This window comes from Wyeomyia smithii, chromosome 1, assembly GCF_029784165.1.
Source record: "Wyeomyia smithii strain HCP4-BCI-WySm-NY-G18 chromosome 1, ASM2978416v1, whole genome shotgun sequence".
NCBI classification, from domain to species: domain Eukaryota; kingdom Metazoa; phylum Arthropoda; class Insecta; order Diptera; family Culicidae; genus Wyeomyia; species Wyeomyia smithii.
Window position 1 is genome coordinate 150112764 of NC_073694.1, and position 17914 is coordinate 150130677.

The 17914-nt window shown below is 38.0% G+C and overlaps 2 protein-coding genes across 2 annotated transcripts; one reads left to right on the forward strand and one right to left on the reverse strand.

Annotated features, from left to right (window-relative positions):
* Positions 1 to 679: 679 nt before the first annotated feature.
* LOC129717270 (mite group 2 allergen Der f 2-like) lies at positions 680 to 1187 on the reverse strand. The gene is made up of 2 exons (XM_055667131.1): positions 1112 to 1187; positions 680 to 1065 (listed from the first exon to the last, which is right to left on the reverse strand). Exons 1-2 carry the CDS (start codon positions 1185 to 1187, stop codon positions 680 to 682), a joined length of 462 nt encoding a protein of 153 aa, XP_055523106.1.
* Positions 1188 to 15253: 14066 nt separating this feature from the next.
* LOC129718368 (NPC intracellular cholesterol transporter 2-like) lies at positions 15254 to 15887 on the forward strand. Its single transcript, XM_055669098.1, has 2 exons — positions 15254 to 15350; positions 15409 to 15887. The coding sequence occupies exons 1-2, from the start codon at positions 15284 to 15286 to the stop codon at positions 15792 to 15794; spliced, it is 453 nt and encodes a 150-aa protein (XP_055525073.1). The 5' UTR covers positions 15254 to 15283; the 3' UTR covers positions 15795 to 15887.
* The last annotated feature ends 2027 nt before the right edge of the window (positions 15888 to 17914 follow it).

Here is a 17914-nt window from a genome sequence, read left to right on the forward strand (position 1 = left end):
AACATACCAGCCCCTCTCCCCCGGGCCCAGACGCTGTGGAATGATTCCGTTCAGCTGCAACTATAACCAGCCATCCTTTCTAGTCGCGTGCGATCCTGCCGGTAAAACAGAAAATATTTTAACGTATCAATTACACGGAAAATTTGCTCCTAACAACTAGCTAAATCGCATAATCGGCACTAGCAAGAGAGTGGTTATGTTTCCGCTCGCTTAACCGCCACGATTCCATTATCGTGTCTGATTACCGTCGGAAGCCATCAGCCAAAGCCGCTACGGTGCCAGAGCCTGTGGGCGTACTGCGGTGAACTAATATGCATTTTTGCACGTGTATCCAACGCTTCCTGCTGTTTGCTCGTTGTGAGGTAAGTGAAAATTTGATACTGTGTTTTGATCCCCACCTAACGCTATGTAATCTAGATAACATTGAAAAAATGAAAGGGTGTAATTAAAATTGGTTCTCTCTCCAGTTGGCAATGAAAAAATTTTAACCTGTCGTCTTATGAAGTCTATTTAAAAAAAAAAGAGAGAGAGAATGAGAGACTGGTGCCCAGCAAGTGTCACTTTATGAGAAGTAAAATGGGTTTCCGTGTCGAAAAGCATTAACCTAAAAGAATAAACTAACTACCAAGGAGAGTGTACTATATTTATTCAAGCTAATTGATCAATGCAGCACTTGGTTTCAGTTGATCACCGCGTTGAAGCGCACGCAAGCCAACGGAACGCCACCATCTCCCGCCAAACCGACTTCAATCTCAACCGCTACGCCTCTGGCTGGAGCCTCCAAGCTGTCACTGACCAACGAGTAACTGAAAGGTGTTCCTTCAGTAAGCGGGCATCCTTCATAAATTCCCCTGACGCAGGCATTTTCCAGGTGGGGAGGTATTACGAAGCCCAGATTCAAACCATCCAGGTAAGCCGAAATATGGGCAGTAGCGGTGGCACTATCGATCGGACTCACTATTCCACTGGCTGTTACCGTGAGAGGTTCCCCAGCCATCAGGTTGCACTCATCTGCGATGCAGTCGTTGATCATCAGCAGCATCGGCATTGGTGCACCGTTGGGACCTAAAATTGTACTCGATTAGTGGATGTCGAAAGAGGCGGATTTCACATTCGCCGAAATTAACTTCGGCTAGCACAAGCGACGGCACGAGACCGATGAAAACCAGCAAGCAAAATTTGAACATCATTGGTTGGCTAGGTTGCAGGGTCTGTTTTCACTGCGGATTTTCCGAATTGTTCTTTTATAAATACCTGATTAGTATCGCCAGTAGCGTATCAAGATTCGATATACAGGGGGAGCTATACTAGTTTATATTATTTTGTGATAGATGTTACTAAACTTTATTGAAATCTCCATCTTAATCTGCAAGCAACTCGAAAATGCAATAGATATTTAATATTGTTATCTCTTTCATTTGATTCTTCATACGTCAATGTATATTTGCAGTCGGATGATTAGATATTGTTGAATGTATGTATGATGATCCAAATGTCAATAATCTAGACACTTATCGATAATAAGAACCGCCATCTTATCTCCATCTCTGCGGGGAAATTTCATCGTAAATGGGAACCTGCAATGTGCAGAAAAGCTACCTAAAAAGCATTAGGTACACTCCCATTTCGACGATTTGGGATACAATAATAAATTATAGTGTTCAAACGATGAATAAGATACCATTTATCCTGGCTCCCATGATTGGGCCTGGCAATCTGCCTTTCTTGTTTGCCCACACGAATGGGAATAAAGGTTGTCAAGCGATTATTTATATTTACGATTATCCATTGACTCATGCATTTACCATGATTTAATGACATATCAAAACTTAACTTTTTCTAACCACTTAGCCAGTTCATTTTAACAAATGCTCTAGAAGCATTTATAGAAATCTTATAACATTTACCTAGACTTCATTTGAGAGAAAGTGGTGCCAATCATAGTTTAATTGTTTGCTATGACTTTTTGAAGTAGAATACTTCTCTCAGGAAGTTCGGCTACATAGGGATGTGAAATGAAAATCTAAAACCGAAAAAAGTGAAAAATATGTCCAATTTTGAATGCTAATAAATCGGTTAGTATTTGATGGATTTCCTTCGTTCTTGCAGCAATAGATTGGAAAATCTTCTAAGATTCTTCCCAAAAGAAGATAATTGTAATTTTATTATTCACACTATTGTACTATTGAAAATAGTCAAGCCTTGTCAAAAACGAAAAATTCGACCTCTGATTGGTCGTTATATGATTGCTTCCCAAGCACGGTCGACAGAATCATATACCTTGCAATTGAAAACATGCTATTTGGCCTATATAAGAGCCTGTTTCAGCCGAAGCCGCTCATAATAGTTCTAGACAGCGACAACAGCAATCGTCCTTCCTTAGCAGCAGCACTAGCCCTGTGGTTGATCATCACGTCTCAGGAGCAGCGCGGTTCTTCTCAGCGTGTGTCGCCAGACTGCCATTATTCTCCCCGTGTTGGGGCAGTATGAAGATTGCCATCAGGAAATCCAATTTTGAAAATCACAATGCCTTTTTCAAAAGTCATTGAAAGTTAATTATTTTTGACAACGCAAGCAAGCATTCTGTGTTGGATCCTAGCAATTTAAATCTGTCGCACCCGTCTAATTTACTGAATGTGAAATAGCTTCCACAGAGCATGTTGTCCGTGTCCGTCGCATGTCCGTGTATCTTAATTCCCGCACTGTTAGGGCAGCTCAACAGTTGCGATCAGCAACCGATTTTGAACCGCAAAATGCCTTTTTCAAGCCAAATAAACAAGTAATTGAAGGTTAATAATTTTCTGGCATCAACACAAGCAGACATTCTGTGCGGGATGCAATCAAATTCTATTGTAATTGTCTAATTTTTACTTTATTGAGTAAACCCCCCACTGTAGGGGCAGCGCAAAGGCTGCGATCATTGAATAACAAACTGCCCTGTTAGAACGCGTTCACAAAGACAGTTGGGCCTCTGCCATGGTGAACGCGAACGCGAGCGATGGGGCGAGAAACTTTCCGTAGGTAAATAAACAACTCTCTTTACGGCTGTTCGGCATTCTGGATTTTGGCAAACAAAACTTCTGCTGGCTGTCTGATTTTCAGTGTGAAAACAGCCTTAAACTTTGTTGTCAGAGTGCCTGACTACGATTTGGTAATATTGTTTGAGTTAAATGTTTACAAAATTTTACAATATTCCCCTCTCTCCCATTCAATAAAACAGGTAATACGATGCCTTCGTCATACGCAAGTTCACCATAACTCCCGCTATCGGCGTAACACAGAGGTGCAATCAGCGTCATATCCGATTTTAACTTCAAGAACAAACTGTCAGCTTTAACCAAAAGTAAATTATCTTAATTTGAATTCATATGTACATATACTCTGACCGTTGAAACTTATTTGCGCCGCAAAGAGTTTGTTCTTTTCCTGTTCAGTGAGATCGTATTTATATGTGCAAACTGAAATTGAGTAGTACTTCAACTTCATTTGCACAGAATTTTCAATACTGCCAATGAGCGGTCAACATTTATTTGCTAGGAAAAATGACTGACACGCAAGCAGCCGGGTTATCTTTCTTGTAAAAGTATTCTACTTCAACCTTGCGGTCGTGGCTTTGCACACAACCCTCCTGTGATTTTTCTTTAACATAGGTACAATATACAAAACAAAAGTAGTGAGCAAGTATGTTTTCTTGAGATAAGACATTTGGTGAGTTTTCATTTTTTTAAATATTTACCGAGAGAATATTTCAATGTTAAAGCCATGAAACAAATAATTGAAAATTCTTATTTAAATATTATCTGAAATGCTGAAGCTGTACTATTTTCGAATAAACTGAAATTTTTTTCAAATCAAGTCAGCTTGTGCATTTATCACTCGGTTCTATTGAAAATTTTACTCAAACTCAACATAATTGTTATAGAAAAAAGTAGGAGGGTGGTATCCAAGACACGACCGCATGACGTTGGAGTACGGTGTTTTTATATTCCATTAAAACAAATAGTAGACGGAATTGTAACTCTAGTATTTTCTGCAATTTTATTCAACAGTACATTTCTGAATGCGGAGACGTTGAAGCGTTATAACAATATATAGTAAAAAATGGATCCTTTGTATAAGCGCCGTCACTTCAGAAAAACCTTTCTTCGTAGCTGCGCTACCAAGACAATCATTCAATTTAGCGAATTGGGTAAAATTTTCCTATCTTAGCATAAAGCAAACTCAACGAGACTATCTAAATTGGAGACCAGAACGATTCATGCGGAAATTCTAAGATTAGAAATTGTTTGACATTAAACCGATCAAACTCATGCTAAGTTGGCTCCAGCCCAGCATATAACTTTATGTATTTTAAGGAATTACGTTTACTTCAATAACTTAAAAAAGCAAGAACTCAATTATACACTTTTTGCGTAGTTATTATCAAGATTTTGGCGGATGACAGGGAAATATATTACTTCTTTAATTATGATTTAGAGCATTTTAAAATGTTTTGTTATTTTTCACGATAGAGACAAGCATACAGAGTGCGAGAAACTAAAACAAAACCGCGCACCGAGCATGAGCATGATTGACCGCCCGCGGTTGCTACTCCGTTATTGCCAGATCAGCTAAAATTTCACAGAGAATCAACGTATGACGCTTGGGACTAACATTCATCTTCAATGTGTAAAAACTGGTGATCTTAATCTTTATATTAGGCAATACCAGCGCCGGCGGCATCCGAATGCAGGTCAAAGAGGGAGTGTGTATAGGAATATGTTGACGTGATACTCGCTTTATTGGAAGCAAAACAAAACCGCGCACCGAGAAACAAAAACAAAAATTAAATGTATGCTCATTGAGAAAACTTCACCGATGATTTATGATAATTCTTTTACCGATAACTTACGGTACTTAAAAGAACCTGTTTTGATCTAAATTAAATTTCTAGCAAATAAGTGCAGATCATTCATTGGCAGTATTCTTTCCTTGATGAATAAAGATTTACTAAAGAAATTAAAATCGCTGCTGTACAGTCGAATTATTCAACCGTGTTCGTTTAGGAGTTCTAATATTTTTAATGAAGTCTTCATGAATAAACGAGAAAATACTAAATCTTCGATTAACACCCACTATAGTTACCCACACACGTGCTATAGCAATCTATACAGACGATCGAATAAGAATTTTATTTCGATGGCGTGCACTTTTATAAGCGACCAATATTCGCCACCACCCGTGGTCGGAAAAGGCAATTTGACGAACTTCCCGATCAACCACTCTTTATGCACCTTTATGAAACGACAACAACTGAAATCAATCGATATTGGTTCAAAACTAATCGATAGCGATCGTTCTCGTTTCACGAAGAAACTTAAAGAGTGGTTGGTCGGGTTAATTCTTTTGTGCTTAAACGGTTGATGTTAGCCAAAGACAATGTTTGAAAGAATTGTTCACAAAAATATAACGGAAATGTTGATAAGAAAATTTTTTGACCATGGCGTACTATTATAAAAATAGAAATTCTAACTTTTGATACAGCGAAGATACATAAAAAGTTTATTTAGCAAAGTTGTAGAACTTTTCAAAATATGAAACTTTACAGAAGATATTAAATTTCTATGACGTCTATTTTTCGACATACCTACAAAGCATTTTCGTTGTCAACCCCTATTCAGTTTTTCTGGCATAACTTTTTAGATAATGTTTTTTTTTTTGAGAACACAATGTTTTAGACAAATATGATCAACATAAAATCACAGGATCCTTTCGAAGACAGCATGTTGCTACAATCGTTCTATACTAATTTAGAGCGTTTTTTCATTAAATTATTTCCCAGATTCAAATGCATATAGGGGAGAAAGAGGCAAACCGGTGCACATCATCAAATACTTTTTTTAAGCTTAGAGCTTGTACTATAAGCTAGGTAAACTTTGATATTTGACAATTCATAAATGAATAAGTAGAGCGATGTTTTAGGTATGTATGTCTCTGGGGTTTTCTATGCAAAAATGCACCAACTACCAGATTAATGAACGATGATTTTTGAATTTATGAGACAGATAACTTGCAATACTATCAAAATTAGTGAGAACACTTCTCAGGTATATTTAGTTGTTGATAGGTGCATCCATCAGTCATTCGACGTGAGTAAAATGAACACATAACATATGGACTGTAGCTGGCAAATAAAACCAAGGATATAGGACACCAATAAATGATCTGCATGCAATCAAAGATAACTAGAACTAGATACCTTACTTCCATATTTTTCATACATTTTGAACACGACCGATTTCCGACGGTTAGTGCTGTCATCTGATGACTTAAATTTTTATAAAATTGTTACTTCGAGCAAAACTGATTTATCCTGCATAGTCCGTCATCGATCGTTGAGCTGTTCAAGATTGTATATGAAATAGGTGTAGCAGTTTGGTCAACTCAACGCTTAAGTTAACATGCAGATTAATGATATTGTCCTTTTTGCACTTAATATTAATGCCATACATGTGAAATTGACTGTCAGAGTGGGGGTTTATATTGAGGGGGTTATATTTATTTTCAGGTCCCATTCTACCAAAACTTAAAGTTTGATATGTCGCCAGCCAGTTTTACGAACCATTGTTCATATGGTCAGCTTCACCGGGGCACCCGATTTTTGCTTTATTAAGCTCGCCAAGAGTGGAAAACTTGGCTATAGAGCGTGCTCATAGCGGTTATCAGGAAGTTCTGATGGTACGCTTAATTTTAAATGATGCGCCGATAATTCTTGATTTTTCCGGATAGTTTTATGTTTGAAAACCAACCATTCGTACACATTATTATCATTTTTCGGTAGCAGTACAGTCGTCCACATGGATACTGAGAAAATTGTTTCACTTTTCAGCAGTCATGTCGTCAGTTGATTATGACGTTAAGTATACATCATATTAACAGTGTATAAATCAGTTCGACTTTTGCTCACGCGCAGCGACAACCATGTCTCATGAATTCTGCAAGAGTCAGGTATCTTGTTCTAGTCATCTTTGATGCAACTCAACGTTGCGCTACAATACTACAGGTCAATTCATCTGGCCGGGAAGGTAACGTATTAAAATTTAAACACTATTGTTTTGAAACTACTCGTTTTTTGGTGTCCATATACCTTTGGTTTTACTTGCCAGCTATAGTCCATGTGTTATGTGTTCATTTTACTCACGTCGAGTGACTGATGGATGCGCCTATCAACAACTAAATATACCTGAGAAGTTTTCTCACTAATTTTGATAGTATTGCAAGTTATCTGTTTCATTAATTCACAAATCATCGTTCATTAATCTGGTAGTTGTGCATTTTGTGTGTAGAAAATCCCAGAGACATACATACCCAATGTTGAATTGTTAAGTATCAAAGTTCAACTAGCAGAGATGTGAAAGAAGCCCGCAGTGTGTAGACGCTTTGTTTATCGCGTCTTCAATAATCGCGTTTATTTGTGGCGCATAGTGCGAAAAATTGTGAAATTCGAGTGATAGTTGCAGTTGAGGGTATCCCTTGTTGATTACAGTATGTTTAAAGTGAATTACGAGTGAGAGGAATTCAGGAACTAGAATTTTAATACAGTTTTCTTGTATAGTTTATCGCTCTGCAAAAGGCTGTCTTGATAGCGTAGTGTTGTGTTAGTGACTTTTCTTAAACGCGTTCGTGTTCATGCGAAGAGTGTATTGTGTCTAAAGTTCATTGCAGTGAAACCTCTTTTCCAGTGCTACGCTGTATATATGCTTGTCGCCGATGGCAAGTTCTGCTGAGAGGTAGGAGCCGAGAGAGCGGCAACTGTAATCATGGAAACGGTTTGTTTGTGCTCGAGTGCGATCGCGGCGGCGCACAGTGGGATCAAACTGAAAAAAGAGAGACAAAAGTCTTTTTCGACGCTTTAGCATATAGGTGTCTTCCGAGAAGTTTTCCAATATGCTTTTTAGAATATTTTGAGTTAATAGTTGAAGATATTATTAAGGGGGTATACAGTTATATTCAAGGCAACAATTTTCAGGTACAAGATATCAAGTTAAAGTCTTCGGCAAAGTTGCAGATATATAAATTTGAAATTTTTTTTCCGAAGACACTAGGTGTCTATTTTATAAGACCTATGAGTTCTAGCTAAATTCCTGTTACCACCCCCTTAAAATCAATTTATAGAGTTTTTTGAGTTTGACTCGCATCTGATCGAGTTGGCATATTCTACAAAGTTGTTGATATCATCAAGATACACAACTTTACTGAAGATTTCAAAATCGTATATTGTATAGTTTACTAAAATCCAGTTTTAAGTCAAAATTATGCACATGTTTAGGGTAATATAATTCAATCAGTGGCGCTTTGTGGCAGCCAAAATTATTCTCATTTAATCAGTCATTGTGTACACTACAAGTGTGCAAAAAAATCTTAGCCGGGTATGGTCGGGCAATATCGTTTTCTCAACAACCTTTTCGATCATACCAATCACATTTATACGGACCGCATATTGTACTACCGCGTTCAATAATAGGTTGCTAGGATACCAAACAACTGTGTTTGGTAAATAGCAAGTAAAACTCATCCAACGTGTATACATACTTCTGAAAAGATCGCGAAGAGATTTATTTAAAGTGTGGCTGCAAGACCCTGGTACTTCAGGTATCACGAGAATGCACCACGTTCGTGAGTATATTTTGAAGCAAGAAGGAAGATTCGTGCACAACGGCAGTATACAGCTCAAAAAGAATGTAACAAGGTTATGTTCCGAGTTCAACAGTCGGTGGAACAAGGCAAAAAGAACGAAATGCCGTTTTGAGTCCCAAAATGAACGCTGGCTTAACTGCTATGCTGATGCATTTTTTTGTGATAATGTGAAACTCGGAAGGCCACGGAAACCGTTTTCCACGCTTAGTCAACGTCACAAAAGACGTAGAGTCAATGCGTTGAGGCAGCAAGGAACAGCAACTGAATTATCTTATGCAGCAGGAATGAATGCCCAAAATGAGGGGTGCAAGGATGCTGCTAAACTTATTCGAGAGATACAGGTGAGAACAATTTCCAAAATGTGCCCGCAGCTTTTGTTCTGAACTAGGAAATAAATGTGGCATATAATGTTTTTTTTTTGTTCAGGTTACACCTACTCGCGCAGGGAAAATCCGGCAGGCCTTAAAAACCGAAAGTATTTCACAGAAATACCGTGTACTAACTACTGATGAAGGACTCGGCTTTTTCATTGATGGTGACTTTAGCAAAAGTCAATGGATACTGCTAAGAAAGACTTCGGCGAACTGCAACGCACCACAAATATACTCCAGCTATAAGAAAATTGTAGAAGCAAGACAAAGATGCTTACCCGATAACAGACATATTATAATAACCGAAATATCTGCAGAGGTTCATTTGCAGGCGTTGATAGATCACACGGTTGAACGTATATTGGCTCAGAAGATGGAGAGTATAGAAAATCTGGCTGTTGAAGATCTTGATTGGTTTCCAAATGGGGATTCGATGGATCATCGGATCAATCTAATTACAAACAGAAGTTTGAGACTGATACGGAGGATGATAGTTCGATTTTTATCACTTCAATGGTCCCTCTGCTACTCCGTGTCCGAGACATTCCTGGAAAAGTTCTGTGGATGAACCAAATACCTTCCTCCACTAGATTATGTCGTCCGATAAGAATGCAGTTCAGAAAGTAAACCGCAACATTATCGCTCACCGAAAAAAAAAATACATAGATTCACAAATTGAAAAGCTGGTTCCAAGCATGGTATGGAATTTCAGAATTCATCACACGTTTATATGTAGCATGATTGATGGGAAACTATGCAGTGCCTTAACCGGAATATCGTCTCAAAAATGTTGCGTTTGTGAAGCCTCTCCTAACAATTTAACAACATTGAAGCATTGCTTTCAAGGCCGGTAAACAAATCAACATTCGAGTTTGGTTTGTCTCCGCTTCATTCCCGGATAAGGTAAAACATAACATAATGATTACACTGGTAAATTTTGCTAGAGCTTACACTGGAATAAAATTAAAGATAAGAGCTTTTTAATCTTTCCTATGAATTTTGGTGTACCTAGCAAAGCTAACTTTTTCAGAGACCTAAACGAGTTTCCCCGTAAGCGACGAACTTGGCGACCACTTATTGTGCGGTCTTTTGACGCACTGCTGCACGCATTAGGAGCTCCAAAATTCACAGGAATGTTTTAAAAGCTATAATCTCTTAAGAAAAACTTATTTGAGCATTGGGGCAACTTATTTTTCGATTTTGTTGGCCATTGTTATTGGTTATTTTTAAAATGAATATTTTTTCTGTGTCTTCAAAAGATTCATGGAATGCTTGCTGCATATCGCTTATAGGCTAGAGATAAGGTGCTGGCAAGTTAAAAAAAAGAACACAAAGAAAATTTTGAAAGAAGAAAAAAAGCTATTCAAGAAAAATTTAAGCGTGAGATTGGCTTGATAATAGATGTTCCGAAACAGGGCTCTGGCTCCAGTAACGATGGGAACACCGCTCGGAGATTTTTCGAACAGCCAGAAATAACCGCTAATATAACAGGTTTGGATTCAAGAATTATCGAAAAATTTGCTGTGATAGTGAGTGTATTGGCCTGTGGAAAAAAATCGACGTTGCAGGTTTTAGGGCATATTGCTATAATACTGCTCTAGACTATGTTCGGCTATGGTTGGTATTACATGCCACAGTCTGTCATCGCATTTTGGTTCATGGTGCAGACATAATAGACGCTGTGAATCTACAGATCGGTGACCTTTCGGAGGAACCTCAAGAGTGCCGAAATAAGGATATAAAACGATTCAGAGAAAAGCGTGCGCGAAAGTGTTCAAGGTATGATGACAATGATAAAAAAAGACTTTAAAATCAATCAATAATTTTGGATTTTTGTACAGGAAAGCAACAAATGAAGATTTATTTAACCGGTTACTGATGACATCAGACCCGTTCATAGCAAGTTTTAGACGACCAAATATCAAAAAGTCTAGGCAGTTATTACCAGCAGCAAGTAAACTTATAATTCAACCATCATAAACTGACACAGACACTGAAGAGGACGAAGAAGAAATATAAACAATAAAAAAAAAACAAACAAAAATATTCTACAAAAATTTTACGATACATACTGCCTAAGTTGCGTAGCGAATCTGATGAAAAAACTGTAATGCCCTACCATACCCGGCCATGATTTTTTGTACACTTCTAGTGTACACAACGGCTGATTCAATGAGAATAATTTTGGCTGCCACAAAGCGCCACTGATTGAATTATATTACCCTAAACATGTGCATAATTTTGACTCAAAACTAGATTTCAAAGTAAACTATACAATATACGATATTGAAATCTTCGGAAAAGTTGTGTATCTTGATGATATCAACAACTTTGTAGAATATGCCAATTCGATCAGATGCGAGTCAAACTCAAAAAACTCTATAAATTGATTTTAAGGGGGTGGGAACAGGAATTTAGCTAGAACTCGTAGGTCTTATAAAATAGACACCTAGTGTCTTCGGAAAAAAAATTTCAAATTTATATATCTGCAACTTTGCTGAAGACTTAAACTTGATATCTTGTACCTGAAAATTGTTGCCTTGAATATAACTGTATAGCCCCTTAATGATAGTTTCCACTATTATCTCAAAGTATTCTAAAGAGCATATTGGAAAACTTCTCCGAAGACACCTATATGCTAAAACGTCGAAAACGACTTTTGTCCTCCTTTTTTCAGTTTGGGTCCACTGTGCGGCGTGCTTGACTCACTGAATGCTGCTTCGATGTCTAAGATAAGTGTATACATTTACACTTTTACAGACATGTGCATTTAAACTGCTGGTGGCTTTCACCGACATGAATAAAATATTTATTTTTTTGTATCCGCGTGTGTGTTTTATCCCACGATCTCTTGGGCTGATTGTGTGCTGAGGCTAGACGGTGCAAAGTGCAGCGTTTTTATATATTTTACTCATGGATATTCATATTTCTTACCTGAGAAAAGACGCGCAATGCACAACTTGTTTGTCTGTTTCGCGATATTTTTGAATTGTTAAAATGTTTTGAAATTTTGAACTTTAAATTTGTCCAATTACTTTGTTTCGATATTCATTGTTTTTTCTTTGCTGTTAATGACTTCTCTGGCTTCTGAATGGTTATTTTTAGCTCCAAGATAAATTTTTGCTATATAGTCATAGACACAATACAATTAATATTGGACGATTTGGTTTAGGTGTATGTGTCTCCTTTTTTTCTAAATTAATCTTTTTATCTTTTATTAGGTATTTTTTGCGTTAACGATTGATATTAACGGCGAATATTCATATAGTTTTTCTTACACGAGAGCAGGCTGGATGCGACAATACCCGCGTTTGAAAATAATTTACTTTTCACAACTCGCATTCTAATATAAGTCACATGTCAAATGTGATGAAGATAGCAACTTTATACCGTATAGTGGCCGCTTCAAACAACGTTATCGCGATATATATTGAATGTTCACAGTATTGTTTTTTATTATAAAATATATCAACTTCATTGATTCTAAAATAACAAAAAAAAAGAAAGATAGGTTTTGTTTTTAGTATAGTGATTAATCGTTTAAGTTCGGTTTAGTGTGACTGGTGATCTGGAGATTCGTATCACGTCTGCGAATCAGCTCGTTGATTCGCGCTTAGCTTTTGTATCTGATTATTCATTATTTGGTTTAAAAAATTATTTTTCGCGCGCGGGATTTAAAAATATCTGATCGTATTGCCTACCACGGCGAATCCTGATCTTTCCTATCCCATCATACTTACACAAATACCCTCCCTGTGACATCCGTAGAGATGCAGAGGTGAACTCGGTCTCATAACAACGTTTATCGAACTAACAATCGTCTTCCTATTCTTTCCCAACGACTGTAAGGACGTGGCCGGCGCCGTTATTGATCTTTTTAAAGTGAGAGTTACTGAATTGTTGTACATTGAAGATGGTATAACATCCCAAAAAACTATCTGTGTGGTTCTCTGTTCAACTTCACTAGCTCAGGTCAATCACGGAGGTGCAACTACGATATGTACGGTCGTCACTGCTCACTGCTCATGCTCATGCTCATGCTCATGATGAGTACCAAAGTTTAACTAGCTTATAGCACAAGGTCCAAGCTTTAAAAAAAGTATTTGATGATGTGCACCGGTTTGCCTCTTTCTCCCCTATATGCATTTGAATCTGGGAAATAATTTAATGAAAAAATGCTCTAAATGCTCTAGTACAGAACGATTGTAGGAACATGCTGTCTTCGAAAGAAATCTGTATATTTTGTCATATTTGTCTAAACCCTTATGTTCTTGAATAAACAATATTTGAAAAGTTATGCCAGAAAAACTAAATTTTAAAGGGTTGACAGCGAAAGTGCTTTGTATTTCAATAAATAGACGTCATAGAAATTTAATATCTTTTGTAAAGTTTCATATTTTGAAAAGTTCTACAACAGTCAGATCGGTTGTATCCGTTAGTGTCTGCTGTTCTTGGGAAGAGAAATAGTGATGGGTTGCTCGGTGAGATTTAGACAATCGATGCTATTCACCAATTTTTCAATAATGTATCTCAAACAATAGGTTGTTTTTGTTACATAAATTTAACCGTAAAAAAAGCCGAGTTACATAAATTTAACCGTAAAATTTACCCGAGCCAAAACCTCGATATTCTGAGAAGAAAAGACTGATATTATAAGCGCACCAAACCTGACCACTTTTCCCTGGTTTTCCCTGGTTGAATTACTAGATTAAAATTCAGGTGCCTAACTTCGAAATAGACGTTAGTCCAACGTCAAAACAGGGATTTGCCGCACGTTCATCACGTTCATCATTGGCCGTGTTGTTTTATTGCATCCATGATGTGCGAAAAAGCCCTGCCCGATTTCCCCTAGCGCAAAATAATGTCTGCCTTAAAGGTAAGACATTTTCCATTAAAGTATTTGGAATTACGCATTAATAATTGATGATGACGCAATAGTGGTACAGCTGCAATAGAAACACGGACCAACGGACTTTGGATGCAACAGACAGCAATGGATGGCGCGGAAAATACCAAGACAAACTTTTCCAATCCTTCAACAAAATTTACTCTCGTGGCATATTGAGCTAGACCTTTTCTGAATGGGTACGCAAACTGATCTTGTTCATCCATAGCCAAACACCGTTTGGCCCTGATCGCCAGTTAACATATTCAAGCTTTATATCAACGTTAACAATGGATTTAAAATATCTGTGACGAGATTGTATGTGATTTTCTCGGTTGCATTCAACAGCGAACAGAATCCTTCGTGCAAGGCTCCGAGGTACGCGAAGGTCTAATAAAGTCGTTGTTGTCTGTTGATCCACCTGACACGACACAGAAAACAGACGTTCATCTTATTTTCAAAGGATGTGTAAAAACTTGGAACCGTCATTTAACCGTAAGTGTTAATGCGCTCGCGTCGCTGACAAACCAAGCGCTGATTTCGATAAAATATCGATAAGGCAATATTTATACAGTGCACCTGGGGACAGATGTCGTTAGTGTGTTAACGTAAAAGCAAAGCCTTGGTGCTACATTCCGATTCGGAACTTGACCTTCTGTTTGTTATACACAGACTGTTTAGTGAACAGGACAATTGTGGGGCTAGCGCTACGATACTACTGACACTAACAGTCTCTCCAGATCTGAGACTCGAACCTGCGACGACTGGTTTGTTAGGCCAGCATCGTTCTTCAAGACCATCTGGGAGAGTAGTGAGTAGAGAAAGTAGAGAGTATTTTAACGTATTTTGATTCAAATTTTTACACACGATCTTCAAATTATTTTATATGAACATGAATGTCTTTTCTGTGTGAACACGATACACGGTTGCTAAGGTAACAACAGTGGGCTACGCAAATTGTCACCGATATCGTACCAGAGAGAAAAGTTAGCAGAGAGTTCACTGTCCCTAACTACCGTCAAATAAGGTGCAATTATCGGTAACAGAGCCAGCATAATACATTTCGATGTATAATTTCAACAACATGATGCAATGATGCAATCTAATCTAGCTTTTTTGCGAAAGGGATGTTCAAGCCAAAAATGCAATTCGTTGAAGATGGTATATCAAACAGACGGTTGAACACGTGTTCTTTGTGGGTGCCGATAAGATAACTATTCAGCTGTTCAGATCCTGCTGGAAACCCTAACATTACAGCTGATCAGAATATCGATAAGATAATAGCACGTTAAGTAACTACCAAACTCACAAGTCTATTCGCTTCAGTTCTAAAACTGACTCCATTGCAAAGATGTTTAAACTGTTCCTCCTAGTAGCTTTCTTGTTAGCCGATGTCCATGGCCTGACAGTAAGACCATGTAAGATTGAATAGTGAATCTTTTGAAAAACCATCTAATTATTCATGATATAAACCAGGTGCCAACAATGCTCCCATCCCTGAAGAGGTGCGAGTCGTTGATTGCTACGAGGAACCGTGCATGATTCCGCTCGGAGGAATGGTCGACATGGATCTAGATTTCATTGCAAATCAAGATAGTACCACTGTAGCGGCAGCCTTGAACATTTTTCTCGGCGATTTTCGAGTACCATACGAGCTGCCGGCCGATCAGCAGAATGCTTGTAATTTCTTCTACGGACGTGGTTGCCCTATTCAACAAGGGGAGAATATCAACTATCATCTCAGTACCCCGGCCTCGGCTCCATTTGCCGATGTGACTGTCGATCTGCAACTTCAGCTAACCGGAGACGATGGAGAACCACTGTTTTGTTTCCGCTCGTCGGCAAGAATTGTAGCGGCTTGATGATCGAGTTTATACTTCGATACAGTAAGAAGCGATTCTGAAATGATCTAACAGGCTAATAAATAACACCTTTAGGTAGCATGATACTGTCTATTTGTGTTCAACCTTTATTATCGATGATTATCTCTTAGATGGTCTCGAGGTACGATGCTGGCCTAACAAACCAGTCGTCGTAGGTTCGAGTCTCGGCTCGAGAGAGACTGTTAGTGTCAGTAGGATCGTAGTCCTAGCCTCGGTCCTGTACATTAAACATTCGGCTGCGAAGTCTCTGTATAAAAGAACAGAAGGTCAAGTTCCGAATCGGAATGTAACACCAAGGCTTTGCTTTGCTTACAATCGAAATCTAATCTTCCTACTTTACCAATAAATTCCAATAAAGTCCGAAAGTGGAAACGGTAAGCTACATTGAAAGATCCACGTTATGATGAACGCATTGTTAATGCTCTTAGCTGTCGTTGTCACTACGGCCATCGGTGTAGAGGTCCATAGTTTTAAGTGCACAAGTTATAACTTAAAATATAGTGTCGAAGATTAATTAGCTGTAATTTCTCCCAAGGTGGTGATGACTATCCGCATCCACTGCAGGTGACCATCCCAGGTTGCCATGTGATGCCTTGCGAAGTTCCCAACCAATCGGATATCTCGTTCAGTGTACGTTTCGCTTCGCCATTGCCAACTGCGATGTTAGCGGTGAATGTTACGGTAACCCTTGGAGATTTTAATTTACCGTACGAAACGCCTGAACATTTGCGCAGTGCTAGCGCTAACATTGATACCAGCTGTCCGTTATCCACCGGCCAGGAGGTTACATTGGCTGGAACGGCACCAGTTCAAGCACCATTGGCACGGGTTACAGTACGTATGCGGTTTGAAATTACCGGCGATGATGGACGGAAAGCAGTTTGCTTCGCTGCTGATGTTAAACTGATTTAATTGGTTGAATGAAAATTTGGTTAAGCCCCTTTAAAACATCGCAATAAAACTCCAAATCATCCATAATAGTTACCTAATTATTGTTTAGCTACATAATACTATGGTTTAGTGTTTCAAAGATATCTCGATTTGGATTGCCTTGCCTGTTTCGAAGTTTTCTTATTTAGAAGGTAATCTAACAAAATTCTTCAAAGCCCGTACAAAAGTTCAAGTTGACGCGTTACCGTTCAATTCATTCAAATCTTTTTGTAAGTAATCCGAGTCAACTGGCAACCCTAATTGGGAGATCGCAGTTATGGGGTTGGGACATGGACACTTTGGACTTTCCACACAATGTGGTCCCATGGTGACCTTAGTTTTCAGTACACTAATTAGTACAAAATCAATCAGTTACAAAAAATTTACTCGAAAGATGAAATTTAATTTACCATGGGATATATTTCCTGTATCTTTATGCTTCGTCTGTAGATTGTACACGTTAATTAAAATATCAGAGCACTTGATTTATGAATTTGTTACATTGGGTATGTAAAAGAAGCATTGCAATAAACTATTATGTTCATGTTACAAACTTAACGTGCTGAAACCCATTCCCAGAGGATGTTTACAGTTGAACGACAAAAATTGAAATTTTAAGATACAAAACTGTGGCATATTGAGCAGCTAGACCTGCGAAATGTTATAAAATTTGTACCAATTGTGCTTGCAGTTGATAAGTAAATATGCAATAAGTTTTTGATGGTTACTTTTCGACGCATAAATTGATTTCTTTCCGAAAGTAGAAATCAGTTTTGATTAATTTTAAGCTTATCAAAGATGACGGGAACTGTAAGCCAAAATTTATGCAAATTTTAACAGACGGCATCTCCAGAGTACACTCAGAATAATAATAAGGGTCTTCGCGCCAAATTGACTGAGGGCCCTCTCAGAATCCGATGAAGTTTTGTAGGCCCTACTAAACTAAGCAGCTAAACTATTTAGACTGACATTTAAAAAGAACTGAAGTTTTTTTTTTATAAATCTTTATATCTATATTATGACAAGTGATAGAGTAAAGTCGTCAATGGATGACTTTTGGGAAATCGGCTAAATTTGTTCTTGTTAGAAAAACTGTTTTTACGTGGAATTACGTCTTACGGTAACATAGGTATGCAAATTGAAAACCCGAAAACTTCGAGAGCGTCGCA